Raw genomic sequence first — 16,215 nt, forward strand, 5'->3', positions numbered from 1 at the left:
CCCCCCTGTACCTTTTACTTGATGTTGACCTATTCAACTTGGTCTACATGCACAGAGAGACATCACTTCACACCAAAACAACACATGAACATAGCCTTGACATAGCTTACATGAAATAAGGAAGTGAGACTCAGAAGTGTCAAGGAAGTAAACGGCCAGCTTCTTCTCGTAGTCCTTGTGTGGGTTATGTCTGTAGTAGTAGAAGGAGGTTGAGGTTTAGAGAGGTAGGCTGGTAACCGAACGGTTGCTGGTTTGAATCTCAGGGCTGATGGGGAAGTCTGGTGGGAGTGTGCCAGAAAGTTCTACATAAATAGCTTTGTAGAACTTTCTGGAAAACGCATATTGTCAAATCTCATCCAATATGGAATTAAACTATTGTAAGATACGCACAAGAGGCTGGAAAAAGCCCAGAGCAGTGCCATTAAATTGTGTAAAAGATTAAGTGACTTGCTCAAGGGCACAACGGCAACAGGCGGCACATGAGGTTCTGATGTCAGCAACTCTGTGGTTGCTGGCACACTCCCACCAGATTTCCCCATCAGCCCTGAGATTCAAACCGGCAACCATTCGGTTACCAGCCTACCTCTCTAAACCTCAACCTCCTTTTACTACTACAGACATAACCCACACAAGGACTACTTCCATGTATGAATGTTACAGAATGCACCTTTTAAAATGTTATGTACTCTATTCATTTTTCCTTTCTATCTTTCCATCTGAAAAGCAGTTCAAAGCAGCATCTACATGCGTGACAGATATATGTATGTTTGGTGATGTTTCCCTCACCCACACTCCTTCCCAGACATTTAGTTAGAGGGCCATTACAGGAAACCCACATTCACACATCAGCCTGCTCAATGCAGCAATGCAAAGAAAATAGTTATCGAGAGCACACCTTACTAGAAAAAAGTTGCAATCATTGGTACAAAAGAATAGAGGAGACAAAACCTAAGAGTAGTTTCCACACTGTTTCAACCAGCATACACGTTATCACCAGTGGGAGGGTTACAGCATTCAATCTGTACATCAGAAAAGAAGAGACTGGGGTAAATAACATACATTTTCACTTCATCATAGCCTGCTTATAGACATACAGCCAACAAATATGCACACAGGCACAGACAGTCTGAAGGGGTGTTAGCCTCACAGGAACTACAAAATGGGGTCTGTCAATAGGGGGTGTCAGTATTTAGCAGGTGGTGGTGGTTGGTGATGTGTGAGATCATATGAGTTGTGGTTTGATTCTGGTTAGGATTAAAGAGCATGTAGAAATAGTCTTTAGATCCATTTACAGTTCTGTGCTTGAATCATTTTTTGGGATCTGTCAATACATACATTCTGAGAGAAAAAGTATGGTTTTTAAAATGTTATGTTTAATTTTTAGATACATATTTTTTAAAGAACACATTGTATTAGTACATTAATATGGCCCTACGGGGTAATAACTTTTAAAATGAACAATGAGTGTCAAGGCTTTGTAGCTGTTGTTCTTTGAACCAAAAAAATGTCAGTCTTCAGCTTACATAACCTTGACAATGACAATAATAAATGTCTTGTTGTACGACATAAGATTTCCGAAGATGTATTATAAGGGGCTGTTTCTTTGTAATCTCCATCAAGTATGTAGAGTAGGTTAATTCCCACATGTTGTTTCAAATGACACATTTCTCTTCATATCAGTCATCATAATGTTTTAAAGTTTATCATTACACTCTGTGTCACGGGTGTCATTGGAAGTAGACTGAAGTGCAGCGTGGTGAGCATACATTTTATTTTATTTTATTTTAAAATGTCGCCAACAAATCAACACCCGTGAACCTTACAGGGCTAAATGCCACAAACAAAGTTAACTACCCACACAGAAAGGAAGGAAAAAGGGCTACCTAAGTATGATTCCCAATCAGAGACAATGATATACAGCTGATTGATTGATTGAGAACCATACCCAGCCAAAACATAGAAATCAAGAAACATAGAAAACAAAACGTAGAATGCCCACCCAAATCACACCGTGACCAAACCAAAATAGAGACATAAAAAGGCTCTCTCAGGTCAGGGTGTGACACTGTGATTCATTTGAAAGCATTGTAATGTATTTTAAATAATCATTAGTTAAAACACAGTTACCAAGGAAACTGATAGATTACATGTTGCCAAAGTATTAAGTAATACAAGTATGATGCCATAATGGTGTAAGTAGGGGGATGAGTGACAAATTAACATTTGAAGTAACATATGATTTTATAATCTCGGCAGTGTGCAGGTAACCATTCAGAAAAAAAGGCATAGAATTAGGAAGTAGAATACTAGAATGGACATTAACCTTCTAATATTGGGATAAAAATCAGTCATTTTGGTCAGGGGGGATAAGGTATTGTGTAAAATAATGAATTTGAAGAATGTTTCTGCACTGTATGTTTGTTTGTTTGTTAGCTAGCTAGCCAGACAGTTTTAGAGGAATGATTCCATACATTTTTCAAATTCCATTTAAACAATGCAGTCAATACACAGCCATACACTGGCTGATATCAATTAATGATAGGACTTAGACAAGTTGTAAATGCGACACGTTGTAAATGCAACAAGTACGGATATGGTATCATATAATAGCACTCCTAGCTTTCCAAGAAAAGAAAAACTGTTTCAAGTTTTATTGTGACGTGCACAAGTACAGTGAAATACCTTTCTTGCAAGCTATTTCCCAACAATGCAGTAATCGATACCAGTAGTACTATAACATGAAGTAAAGTAGAACAAAAACACACTAGAAATAAAAATAAGAAGAACACGAGAAAGTAAGTCTGAAATGTGGCAAAAGGTCGCAAAGGGTCGCAAAGTTCAAGGGGGCCGAATACTTTCGCAAGGCACTGTATGTAAAATCAGGATTATGCCTCATTCCAATTAGACTGATGTCTCCTTGACCAATATGGCTGCCATTTTAACCCCATTCTGGAACTTTGAGGGTTTATAACATAGAGATCCTATTAAATTACTACTAGGGCCATGACAATGGGATGCACACAATACAGCATTGATTGTTAACTAACAATTCACACCATCCTTTTTTCCTCAGTAAGATGAATACAACCGAGGCCACCAGCACAGATGATTACAGTGGTGATGACTACTATGGCAACATGAACAGCCCCTGTAGCACTGGCACCAGTCTAACCCAAGGGTCCAACTACCAGCCCATTCTCTTCTACCTGGTGTTCACCCTGGGTCTGACAGGCAACAGTCTGGTGCTCTGGGTCCTCCTCAAGTACATGAAACTGAAGACCATGACAGACATCTGTCTGCTGAACCTAGCCCTATCTGACCTGCTCCTCGCCCTCTCTCTGCCTCTCTGGGCCTACCACGCCCAGGGTCATGAGTTTGAAGGGGACAGTCCGTGTAAGATCATGGCTGGTGTCTACCAGGTGGGCTTCTACAGCAGCATCCTGTTTGTGACCCTGATGAGTGTGGATCGCTACCTGGCCATCGTTCACGCCGTGGCCGCCATGAGGGCCAGGACGCTGCGCTACGGAGCACTGGCGAGCATCATCGTCTGGGTAGCGTCCATCGGCGCTGCTCTCCCTGAAGCTATCTTCGCAGCAGAAGTGTGGGAGGATGATGAGGACAGTGGTTCAAGTTGCCAGCGGATTTACCCAAAGCACACAGAGAAGACATGGAAGTTGTTACGGAATTTTGGTGAAAACGGAGTGGGGCTCGTCCTATGTCTGCCCATAGTGGTCTTTTGTTACATCAGTATTCTCACTGTACTACAGAGGTTAAGGAACTCCAAAAAAGACAGGGCCATGAAACTGATATTCGCCATCGTGGGTGTGTTTGTAGTCTCTTGGGTCCCTTACAACGTTGTGGTTTTCCTCCAGACCCTTCAGATGTTTGACATTGGGAATAGCTGTGAGGCTTCAACACAGCTTGATATAGCTATGGAGGTGACAGAGACCATAGCTCTGGCTCACTGCTGTGTCAACCCAGTCATCTACGCTTTTGTAGGAGAGAAATTCAGAAAGTGTTTGGGCTCTGTGCTCTCTAGATATCCGCTGTGTAAGAAGCTCAGCAAACATGCAATGGTGAGCAGCAGAGGATCAGAAAACGAGACTTCTAACACAGCTGTGTGATTGTACTGCTGACAGACAATACTTCCACTGCTGAAAACCTGTTTGACACCTTTTCATTGAGCAGAAGACCAATTTCTGTTCGTATGGAATAATGAAGTATTCTTCTGAACACAGACTTGCATTTAAATTAAGTGTAACTGTATAATATTTAACTTTAAATGTATTTTGATGAGCTCTGACTATTTGGTAATGGGCTGTTTATGTTTTGATTACCCATGTATGTATTTCATGTACAGTACAGGCCTGCACAAAATTTTGCTACAGCATAATATCAATATGTTTTGCATAGAGATTATCTCAACTTTTATTCTTATTGTATGCACACATTTTTGTTATAACATTAAAACACAACCATGAGCAGCGTTGTGGCCAGAGGACTGCTACTGGATGGCCAGTGGCTATCTGGCTACTCATTGGCTACATTTTCTGGCCAAATATTATTTTGGTAGAATTTTGACCGTTCTGTGATTGAGGACGTGTTTTGGTATTAACTTGAACTTGGACTTCGAGGCAAGAATTTTACCTTTTGGATTATTTTGAACTTTTGTTGGCTGAGTAGGTATTTGTGTTCCTTTCTGGAGGGTTTTCTCAATAAATCAACCTGTGAATTTGGTTGTGCTCAAACATATTTGTTCAGCATTGTGTTGTAATTTTATGCTGCTGCTGTACACCCCTATACTCCAGTTTGCTCCACAATATATTTTATTCAGTTGAAGATGCTAATTCAAAGATGAGACAGACAACAATCCTGCTACATCAGTAGGTTCAAATCTTCTTTACAGTAGGTTTACTTAGAATTGATCTAGAAAACTCACATATCAATCTAGTCATCATAGAATTTATTTGAATTGTTCAAAGACAATAATTATATCAGCAGTCAACATATTTAGACAATTGAATGCTAGCAATGATGCTAGAACTAATGCATCTCTAAGTCAGGCCGCAAAATGCGTTCAGTCTTCAGCTAACCACTTTGCAGTAAAGTTAGTTGTTTGAGCAGCTCTATGAGTTTGCATCATCTACAGGATATCCTGCTTGGTGGTGAACATGTCTGCAGCACAGATCAAGCCTTTGGGAGAAGCAACACTCCTCTGTTCAAATAAGATAATACATTCATAATCTTAAAAAAGGGTCTACAGTGTTCCATTAACTAAACCTGCAGCATGGATTCCAGCAGGGATGTGCAGGTACAAATGCATTCCGTTTGGTCACATTTACCCCCACACCACCCCCACCAAAGACATCTGTTGGAGAAAAAAAACTGCAGACATAGGTTCCCTTAATAACCCACCTTGTTACGAGTCCCTGCAGGCCCCAGAACTACTGTCACACCAGAGTGTATAACCCTCAGACAGACAACTCAACCCAGATTAACAGTGAGTATATTATGCTTACTGTATGTGAGGGTTGGCTTCAGGATGCTTTGCAAAAGTTACTCTGCTGTGCATAGTGATGTACAGTATCTTGAATCTTCAACATAGTGTCTCTGCAGACGTCAGCCTAATAACATTCAAGTTATTTAAAAAAAACTTTTTTTTTTTTTTACATAACTTTGTTTAAGCAACTTTCATAAAATGAATTGCAATCCTGTAATTAGCAATGAATAATCAAAACAATTTCAGTGGTCATTTGTTACATTTTATTTCAGGGATGAAAATCACTGGATATCCTGTTCACACCATGGCAGGGTGGGACTTTATATTTTACAAATTTGAATATTAATAGTATCATCAATTAATACATTTATCATAATAACTTATAATAATTACATCATTGCTGTAAATAATGTAATGTCATATTTTATGCTGTACAACATGGGCCATTGATACATGCACCTGTAATTGAGAAGCTCAAATCATTGGTAATGAATTTCAGGGGGAACACCACAACCATTCCCTTCAGCTCTGTGAGTGTTGAGAATGGGAATTCATCCAGTTATGCGTATGAGAACTCATCCAGTTACTCATATGAGAACTCATCCAGTTATGCATATGAGAACTCATCCAGTTACTCATATGAGAACTCATCCAGTTATGCATATGGGTAAGTTAAGGTCTAAAATGTCTTGACTTTTAGAAACACTCATTTTGAGGAAAGAGTGCAATTGGTGTTACAATATTTCTGCCCCAAACGTCCAATCATGTTTTTTAAAAATGAAATGTTTCTCATAGTACTTTATTTCTATGTGCATTTACTCCATTGTACTGTAAATATTGCTGTTGGTGGACCACATTTTGATAATAAGCACAACTTTCAGATTGTGTCTTTGAGAATGTTCATTCTTATCATTGCTGCTTGGTTCATTCTACTCGGGATCCTCATCTCTCCCAAGTGGTCATTCTCTCTTTCTCCCCTTACCCATCTGTCTATCGCCTCCTTTGAATTCCATGCTGTCACAGTTACCAGCCCTTTCAAGCTTAACATCCTTATCATTTATCGCCCTCCAGGTTCCCTCGGAGAGTTCATCAATGAGCTTGATGCCTTGATAAGCTCCTTTCCTGAGGACGGCTCACCTCTCACAGTCCTGGGCGACTTTAACCTCCCCACGTCTACCTTTGACTCATTCCTCTCTGCCTCCTTCTTTCCACTCCTCTCCTCTTTTGACCTCACCCTCTCACCTTCCCCCTACTCACAAGGCAGGCAATACGCTCGACCTCATCTTTACTAGATGCTGTTCTTCCACTAACCTCATTGCAACTCCCCTCCAAGTCTCCGACCACTACCTTGTATCCTTTTCCCTCTCGCTCTCATCCAACACTTCCCACACTGCCCCTACTCGGATGGTATCGCGCCGTCCCAACCTTCGCTCTCTCTCCCCCGCTACTCTCTCCTCTTCCATCCTATCATCTCTTCCCTCTGCTCATACCTTCTCCAACCTATCTCCTGATTCTGCCTCCTCAACCCTCCTCTCTTCCCTTTCTGCATCCTTTGACTCTCTATGTCCCCTATCCTCCAGGCCGGCTCGGTCCTCCCCTCCCGCTCCGTGGCTCGACGACTCATTGCGAGCTCACAGAACAGTGCTCCGGGCAGCCGAGCGGAAATGGAGGAAAACTCGCCTCCCTGCGGACCTGGCATCCTTTCACTCCCTCCTCTCTACATTTTCCTCCTCTGTCTCTGCTGCTAAAGCCACTTTCTTCCACTCTAAATTCCAAGCATCTGCCTCTAACCCTAGGAAGCTCTTTGCCACCTTCTCCTCCCTCCTGAATCCTCCTCCCCCTCCCCCCTCCTCCCTCTCTGCAGATGACTTCGTCAACCATTTTGAAAAGAAGGTCGACGACATCCGATCCTCGTTTGCTAAGTCAAACGACACCGCTGGTTCTGCTCACACTGCCCTACCCTGTGCTCTGACCTCTTTCTCCCTCTCTCTCCAGATGAAATCTCGCTTCTTGTGACGGCCGGCCGCCCAACAACCTGCCCGCTTGACCCTATCCCCTCCTCTCTTCTCCAGACCATTTCCGGAGACCTTCTCCCTTACCTCACCTCGCTCATCAACTCATCCCTGACCGCTGGCTACGTCCCTTCCGTCTTCAAGAGAACGAGAGTTGCACCCCTTCTGAAAAAACCTACACTCGATCCCTCCGATGTCAACAACTACAGACCAGTATCCCTTCTTTCTTTTCTCTCCAAAACTCTTGAACGTGCCATCCTTGGCCAGCTCTCCCGCTATCTCTCTCAGAATGACCTTCTTGATCCAAATCAGTCAGGTTTCAAGACTAGTCATTCAACTGAGACTGCTCTTCTCTGTATCACGGAGGCGCTCCGCACTGCTAAAGCTAACTCTCTCTCCTCTGCTCTCATCCTTCTAGACCTATCGGCTGCCTTCGATACTGTGAACCATCAGATCCTCCTCTCCACCCTCTCCGAGTTGGGCATCTCCGATGCGGCCCACGCTTGGATTGCGTCCTACCTGACAGGTCGCTCCTACCAGGTGGCGTGGCGAGAATCTGTCTCCTCGCCACGCGCTCTCACCACTGGTGTCCCCCAGGGCTCTGTTCTAGGCCCTCTCCTATTCTCGCTATACACCAAGTCACTTGGCTCTGTCATAACCTCACATGGTCTCTCCTATCATTGCTATGCAGACGACACACAATTAATCTTATCCTTTCCCCTTCTGATGACCAGGTGGCGAATCGCATCTCTGCATGTCTGGCAGACATATCAGTGTGGATGACGGATCACCACCTCAAGCTGAACCTCTGCAAGACGGAGCTGCTCTTCCTCCCGGGGAAGGACTGCCCGTTCCATGATCTCGCCATCACGGTTGACAACTCCATTGTGTCCTCCTCCCAGAGCGCTAAGAACCTTGGCGTGATCCTGGACAACACCCTGTCGTTCTCAACCAATATCATGGCGGTGGCCCGTTCCTGTAGGTTCATGCTCTACAACATCCGCAGAGTACGACCCTGCCTCACACAGGAAGCGGCGCAGGTCCTAATCCAGGCACTTGTCATCTCCCGTCTGGATTACTGCAACTCGCTGTTGGCTGGGCTCCCTGCCTGTGCCATTAAACCCCTACAACTCATCCAGAACGCCGCAGCCCGTCTGGTGTTCAACCTTCCCAAGTTCTCTCACGTCACCCCGCTCCTCCGCTCTCTCCACTGGCTTCCAGTTGAAGCTCGCATCCGCTACAAGACCATGGTGCTTGCCTACGGAGCTGTGAGGGGAACGGCACCGCAGTACCTCCAGGCTCTGATCAGGCCCTACACCCAAACAAGGGCACTGCGTTCATCCACCTCTGGCCTGCTCGCCTCCCTACCACTGAGGAAGTACAGTTCCCGCTCAGCCCAGTCAAAACTGTTCGCTGCTCTGGCCCCCCAATGGTGGAACAAACTCCCTCACGACGCCAGGACAGCGGAGTCAATCACCACCTTCCGGAGACACCTGAAACCCCACCTCTTCAAGGAATACCTAGGATAGGATAAGTAATCCTTCTCACCCCCCCCCTTAAATGATTTAGATGCACTATTGTAAAGTGGCTGTTCCACTGGATGTCAGAAGGTGAATTCACCAATTTGTAAGTCGCTCTGGATAAGAGCGTCTGCTAAATGACTCGAAAGGGGAATGTAAATGTACTCATCTGATCTTTTACAGCACACATTTTGCAGACGCATTTGAAGTACCACATATGACTACAATAACAGTGACGATGGCATTTGCAAGTACAAGGCACACGGAGCCAGCTTCCTGCCAGTGCTGTACTCTCTCTTCTTCATCCTGGGGTTTCTGGGGGACGTTCTGGTCCTGTGGGTCATGCTGCTTTGGGGTGAGACTACGTAGCATGACCGACGTGTGTCTCCTGAACCTGGACTTGGCTGACCTGCTCCTGGTCTGCTCCTTGCCTTTCTTGGCCCACCACGCTAGATACCAGTGGGTGTTTGGTGATGTCATGTGCAAAGTGGTCCTCAGCATCTACCACGTTGGCCTCTACAGTGGCATCTTCTTCATCACCCTGATGAGTGTGGACAGGTCCATGCTGTTTACGCCATGAGAGCCAGAACATGGAAGTATGGGGCCATCGCTGTCGTCGTGACCTGGCTGGCTGGATTCCTGGCCTCGTTTCCTGAGGTTCTGTTTCTTAAAGTGGAGAAAAACAATGAGAAAGAAAATTGTCACCCTGTGTATTTTTTTGCCCTTTTCAAAATGAACACACTTGGTCTGCTAATCCCCCTCGTCATCATGGGGTTCTGCTACAACACAGATTGATGGCCTTCTTTTTGGAGGATGGAGTACTGAGCAGCCTTCTGACTCATTCTCATTGTGGTTGTGGTGTTTTTCTGCTGCTGGACTCCGTACAACATGACGTCATTTTTCAAGGCCTTGGAGTTAAGTGAGGTCTACTCAAGCTGTGAGAGTAGCAAAGCCATCAGACTCACTCTACAGATCACAGAGGCCATGGCCTACTCCCACAGCTGCCTGAATCCCATCCTCTGTGTTTTTGTGGGGCAAAAGTTTAGAAGGCCTCTCATAAGACTGATAAACAAGGTTCACTGCAGAATGTGTCAGTTCATGAAGTACTACCTGCCCCAGGACTTCAGAGCCTCGAGGACAGGATCTATTTACTCACAGACCACCAGCGTGGATGAGAGGTCTACTGCCGTGTGAACAGCAACTTAACTGTAAAGACAAATACATCTGACATCACATGTACTGTTCATTCCAATGCATATGTAAATACCAAATCCAGTGTCAAATACAATCATCCGAAAATAATAGGCTCTGATCCAGGTGCATGGCGAAGTCAGGAAATTGTCACTCAACTCAGTTTCCCATCAGGGCGTTGATTTTTACAGAAATCAACCCAATCATTATGAATTTCACAAACCATTTAATTTCCCTTTGTATAGCATTTTGTCTAGTACCGTATGTCTATTTGAAGTTTTTGGCACATTTTGCAAAGTTATCTTTTCTTTTAAAATGTATCTGCTAGCACACATATGTAAATACAGTCATACTTTTTATTCTATGTAAATAAATGTATCACAGTAACTTCATCCCCTCCTGCCGGAGGCAAATTATTAAAATTAAAGTACTTCCAAGATAATGTAATCAAGATATACTCAGTGACCTGGATGTTTTCTCTATGTTCCCATGTGTTAGTGCTAGAGAATATGTGAATGATGGTGCCACCACAGACCAATATCTCTTACTTCTGTTAGCAACTTATCTCACCACAAAGAGTGACACTGCTGGTGCCTTACAATGTGTACACAAAATGTAATCCTATTGTGATTCACTGCAGTATTGTAACATGTTTTATATTGATCATTATAATGGGGATGCAGAAGACATTTAGATCATAACACATTTGTCTGCTTTACCTGCTATGATATTTAATACTTAAAACAGCACTCTGCACAGAAGCACACACCAACCTTAAACCAACCTTTTTTCAATTGAAGTGAGCCAGTTAATACCTACAGTAAAACAATACAGGGCTGGCTCTAGCATGTTGGGGGGCCGAAGCAAGACTTAGTTGGAGGTCCCCAAACCTCACAACAAAACATTTAAGTAGCCCCCAAAACATGGAGCCATTTAAAAAAAAGTTAATTTCATGCAATTCTACACATTCTGCCATGGTGTGTGAAGAAAATGTTGCAACTTCTGCTATTTTGCCATCGGGCAGAAAGAAAACGGTGCAATTTTATAACACATTTCTTGAAATTCTACTCACTTTGCCATGTGGAAGAGAGAAGAAAAGTGCATTTTAAAGCAAATGTCCTGCAATTCTACACATTTTGTAATGACTTATGCCATGCTAATATGATATCTGAGTGAGAATGACTAAGAAAAAAATATGGGGGCCCCGTGGAGGTCAGAGCCCATGGACAAGTGCCCTGCATGCCCGGTCGGTATTCGGCCATGATTACTACAATAGTCGCTCCTGTCATTTCTCAATAGGTAATTCATCACAAGCCCACACTCCACAAAATTGTTTTCCAATCAAGCGGCTCATGAGATCTCCTAGCTCTTGGGTATAGAGCCTTAGAGAATTCAACTATGACCCATACACCTGTCAGGGCTCTTTCTTGATCTGAATGATCACAAGACATTTTCTGGTCATTGTTTTCGCTGCAGGTGCGACAAAGGGGAAAGAAAAGTTTTCCTTGAGGTCCCTTGTAAGGCAACACCAGCAGAAACAAACCCCGTGGTGGGTAAACAGTTGCCTTGATCAGAACTAAATAGTTTTGGAGTAAGTCAAAGTCACAGTGAATAATTTCAGGATGCCCCATAGGATAGCAGGAGGAACTCATTACATGAGGATAAAGGGATGTCAAATCTACATATCCTATTGTCTCGTCGGGTTGCGCTACATACAGTAATGTCAAAGCATTAGTAAGCTCGAACATGAGGATCAGACTTTTTGAGTTCGGTCCACTCATGCTTCCTCATCACATTCACTTTCAACGCATAAGTAGCCTGTAAAGATTCCAATTTGTCTTGGAACTCCTGGTACATATCCCCAAAAGTCTTTTGGGATAGGACACACATGGCCTGGGGCACAAAGCAAGATTTACAACCGTGGAAGAAACACCCGTTGTACTCACACTGTCTCAACACCGTCGATCGGTGTGTATCCATCTACGTGATACGGCCCAACAGCCATCTCCCCACTATTCAAAGCATGTTGAATAAAAGTGTTTTTATCCTGGACCAAGTACTCCAACCATTGAATGGACCCGCTAGAGTATGACTTGAATTGGCGTCGGTAGTTGGAATGGAATAGCTATAGATGCTGGAGGTAAAAAGTGTGTACGATAGGTTTTCATTCATGCCGATGCAATAGTTGTACAACCCCAGGGGTCAATGCCGGCATCTTTGATTACCTCTTCTCTGAATCTGAGGCATTCTTCACGAAGTATCACCACATCATTGTCACGGTTTGACTCCATCTCTTTATGGAAATCAAAGGTGCTATGACATACTGTCTCATACCATGTCAGGAATCTCTCGCTCTTTGGGAGACATTTGATCACACCGTATATTTCGGGGCTGGGATAAGATCCAATATAACGTAGATTCTCCTCAGATGTGAAGAAATGAGGGAACCAATCTTTCACAGAGTTTTCAAAACCCAAGTCCTCAGGCATTTGAGCCAATCTCATGGGTAAGAAACTTAAACTATCAATGTATCTCTGGTTGAAGGCAGGGTCTACAAAACACAAGATTTTACTACCTTGCGCTATGATACTGGGTGCAACGCCTTGTTGTATCAGGGGGTTCAAAAGAAGATTGTGAGCTATAAACATGAAGTTTCTGTACTGGGGTTTTCTGAAGGGTTTTAGAAAGAGTAGTGCACAATTGGGCCCCTCTGCCGACCACTTTTCACCCTTGAAAGTCATGGTAGATACAAAAATAGGCAAATTAACCCCTGATTGCTGATTAGTCTCAAAATCATAAAACACATATTTCTCTGAATGTTCATCTTCAGCCAAAGGCTGAATATAACACTCGTGTGGCACTTCTTGAACCACTTCAGTGTCTCTGCTTTTCAAAGGCCCTTTACAGATTGGGCAATGTATGAATCCACACACATTAGGTGTAGGGCTGTCTATCTTAAGGTTGTAATTGCAGTGGCATTTGGACATTTCTTGTTGATGTCACAACTGCTTACAGATTTACATGCCTTGAGGTGCCATGTTTCAATTTGGTGTTTTTCATAGCAGTAGGCCGAATGACATATGCGGTGACAATCCGCACAAGGTGTTAGGTTTAAGGGTTGCATCGGACATGTTTCATCCAGACATACTAAACAGCTATAACGACAAGAGTGCCCCCCGTTTCGTATGACATGGACACACACGGCACTCCTAAAAACACTGTGATGTTGGTAATAGCATAATAATGGGCGTTTTGCGCATAAAAGTACAGAATCTGAGGATGAGGTTGGGGTTTGTTCTGAAATTTCAAGAAAGCTGCATTAGCTCTACTGTGGTACAAAACCACAATCTTGATGTTCAAAAATTTTTCAAATTTGACTATGTCAGAGAAAGCCACAGCATCCCGTATACCTAGACCCACAGCATTGGGAGCTCCCTAGCCTTTTGTAAAGCCTCTAGATCAGCACATCCAGGGTTGAGTAAATGTGCTAGGCCTATTGCAAAGCCAAACTGATTACCAGGATTGTGAACATTTATGAGATATGCCCTTTTATTGTTTCTAATTTCTGATTGCATGAGACTATCAAGTTTACTTCTCTGACACGCTCCACCCAGGGGTTGACGTACGATTTGCACTACGAGCTCGAGGGTTCTATCAGCTATGATGGATAAATTAGATTGAACAAGTCATTCCACCAGGGCTATAAATTGTTCAAGATCTGCTGCGCCATTGGGTAAAAGTCGTTGCCTCGCCTTGTTCGGGCGGTGCTCGGCGTTCGACGTCACCGGTCTTCTAGGCATCATTGATCCATTTTTCATTTTCCATTGGTTTTGTCTTGTCTTCCCACACACCTGTTTTCAATCCCATTCATTACCTGTTGTGTATTTAACCCTCTGTTTCCCCTCATGTCTTTGTCAGAGATTGTTTATCGTCAGTGTAGTGTTTTTGTATAGGTGCGCGACGGGTCTTCGTACCCATATTTATTTGTCTATTTAGTGTTATGGAGCCTGTTACTTGGACTTTATTAAAAGACTCCATTTTACACTCCGTTTGACTCTCCTGCGCCTGACTTCCCTGCCACCTATACACATATGCCTGACACATGTTATCTCCACAAATTTCAAGCTGTAAGACATCACGAGGTTCGGCTAAATCTGCTGCCCTCTCTAAAAGTATCCAAGATCACATAAAAAACAGCATGATCAAGGTCCTGAATCATCCATGTGAAATTAAAATAACTGTCGAATCTCTGTATTGCCGAATTTATTTCGGTACACAAACTGAACACTTCTATCAATACCATTGCCACTGATTTATTACACAATTTTCCAATTCCTCAAAAACATTGTATTGTTGCTCAGACTCCTCGGACATGGGAGTTAAAGGTGGTGTGTGTGTATGGGCTGGTGTGAAGATCTTGTGCTCTCATTAATTTGGTTAATTAAGGATATGAGTTCTACCGGGATCTGCGATAACTGGTATTCATTTGTCGGCCCTGTCTCATTCATTTGATTAATTAAGGATATGAGTTCTGCTGGGATTTGCGATAACAGGTTTTCATCTGTCAGAATTATGGGTGATGTTGGCCCTGTCTCATTCATTTGGTTAATTAAGCATGTGTGTTCTTGTGGTATTCTGGAAGGATCCATGTTACATAAAGGGGTTTTAAGCACTTGTTTTTGCATTTAAAAAAATCAGATTGTTTAACAAACGGGGCATTGTTCTATGCCAGAAGGATAGATCTTGACTGTATTGCCGCTTTAGTAAAGCAAACCAAACATTTGTGTAGCTGAAAGAATTGGCTGTATAAAGATGTCTGGCCGCTTCGTACATCAGCAAATCTTCTAGCTCAGAATTGTATTTAAAGCGTTGAAATGATGAGATGTTTTACTCAGTATGTCCTGGGTGCCGAATTCCTCCTCGACCACGTCCTCTAGGGTATTAAAAATAAAGTATTAGATACTTCAGATATAATATTATATTAACAATATATATATATATATAGATAAATATATATATATAATTAAATTACCTCTGGTTTGTGATTCTGCGCGATGCACTTGTGCCAAAATTGTGCGGTAAATGCTAGATTATGTAGCGATTTGCTTGAGGTTCCGGGGTGTTTATCTGCTGGTTAAAGCTACGGTTCTTGGGGTGTTCGGAGTTCGGGTAAAACCGTTAGAACATAAAATACTGTCTGTTTCATCTGCTCCTCCAAAGTCGTTCAGAGTCCATAATGCATCATGTATCCTTGTTGGGGGGGCTGTCCGCTGTAAACACAAGATTATCTTTTAAAATAGGGTACACACTTTTTGTTTTTAATGTATATATATATTATGGATTTTATTTTTGGACTAACGTGTCATGTTCATTGAATGGAGGAGACCAAGGCGCAGCGTGATGTGAATACATTCTATTTATTAACGAAGGCGCGCGCGCACGCGCACACACGCACGCACGCACGCACGCACGCACACACACACACACACACACACACACACACACACACACACACACACCAACCATAGACAACAACCCACAAATTTCCCAAGGAACATGGCTGCCAAAATATGGTTGCCAATCAGAGACAACGATAAACAGCTGCTTCTAATTGAGAACCAATCTAGTCAACCATAGACATACATAACACCTAGACTAGTAACACCCATAGACATGCAAAACCCTTAGACAGGGACAAAAACACATACATCACCCATGTCACACCCTGACCTAACCAAAATAATAAAGAAAACAAAGAATACTAAGGTCAGGGCGTGACATTGCGTCGAAAATAGCTTGATGGGGACGGGCTGCGTTAAGAAGATGCGGTCTCGGTTTGAACCTCGGATTTCTCATCTAATGTTGGATGATCCAAATAAATTATTCCAGGTAGCAACTGGTTAATGTTGGATATCCTATAGATGATTGATAATATTAACATAAATTTATACAAAATATATATTATTTTATTTTATTATATATATTATTATAT

General features: G+C 42.9%; 1 protein-coding gene and 1 pseudogene across 1 annotated transcript; both read left to right on the forward strand.

The window, feature by feature from the left end:
* The first annotated feature begins 736 nt into the window (after positions 1-736).
* LOC135521283 (C-C chemokine receptor type 4-like) lies at positions 737-4,719 on the forward strand. Its single transcript, XM_064947204.1, has 2 exons — positions 737-1,046; positions 3,074-4,719. Exon 2 carries the CDS (start codon positions 3,078-3,080, stop codon positions 4,122-4,124), a length of 1,047 nt encoding a protein of 348 aa, XP_064803276.1. The 5' UTR covers positions 737-1,046; positions 3,074-3,077; the 3' UTR covers positions 4,125-4,719.
* Positions 4,720-9,278: 4,559 nt separating this feature from the next.
* On the forward strand, positions 9,279-10,371 carry LOC135521284 (C-C chemokine receptor type 5-like; annotated as a pseudogene).
* Positions 10,372-16,215: the final 5,844 nt, after the last annotated feature.

Source organism: Oncorhynchus masou, chromosome 29 (assembly GCF_036934945.1).
Source record: "Oncorhynchus masou masou isolate Uvic2021 chromosome 29, UVic_Omas_1.1, whole genome shotgun sequence".
In the NCBI taxonomy this organism is placed as follows: Eukaryota; Metazoa; Chordata; class Actinopteri; order Salmoniformes; family Salmonidae; genus Oncorhynchus; species Oncorhynchus masou.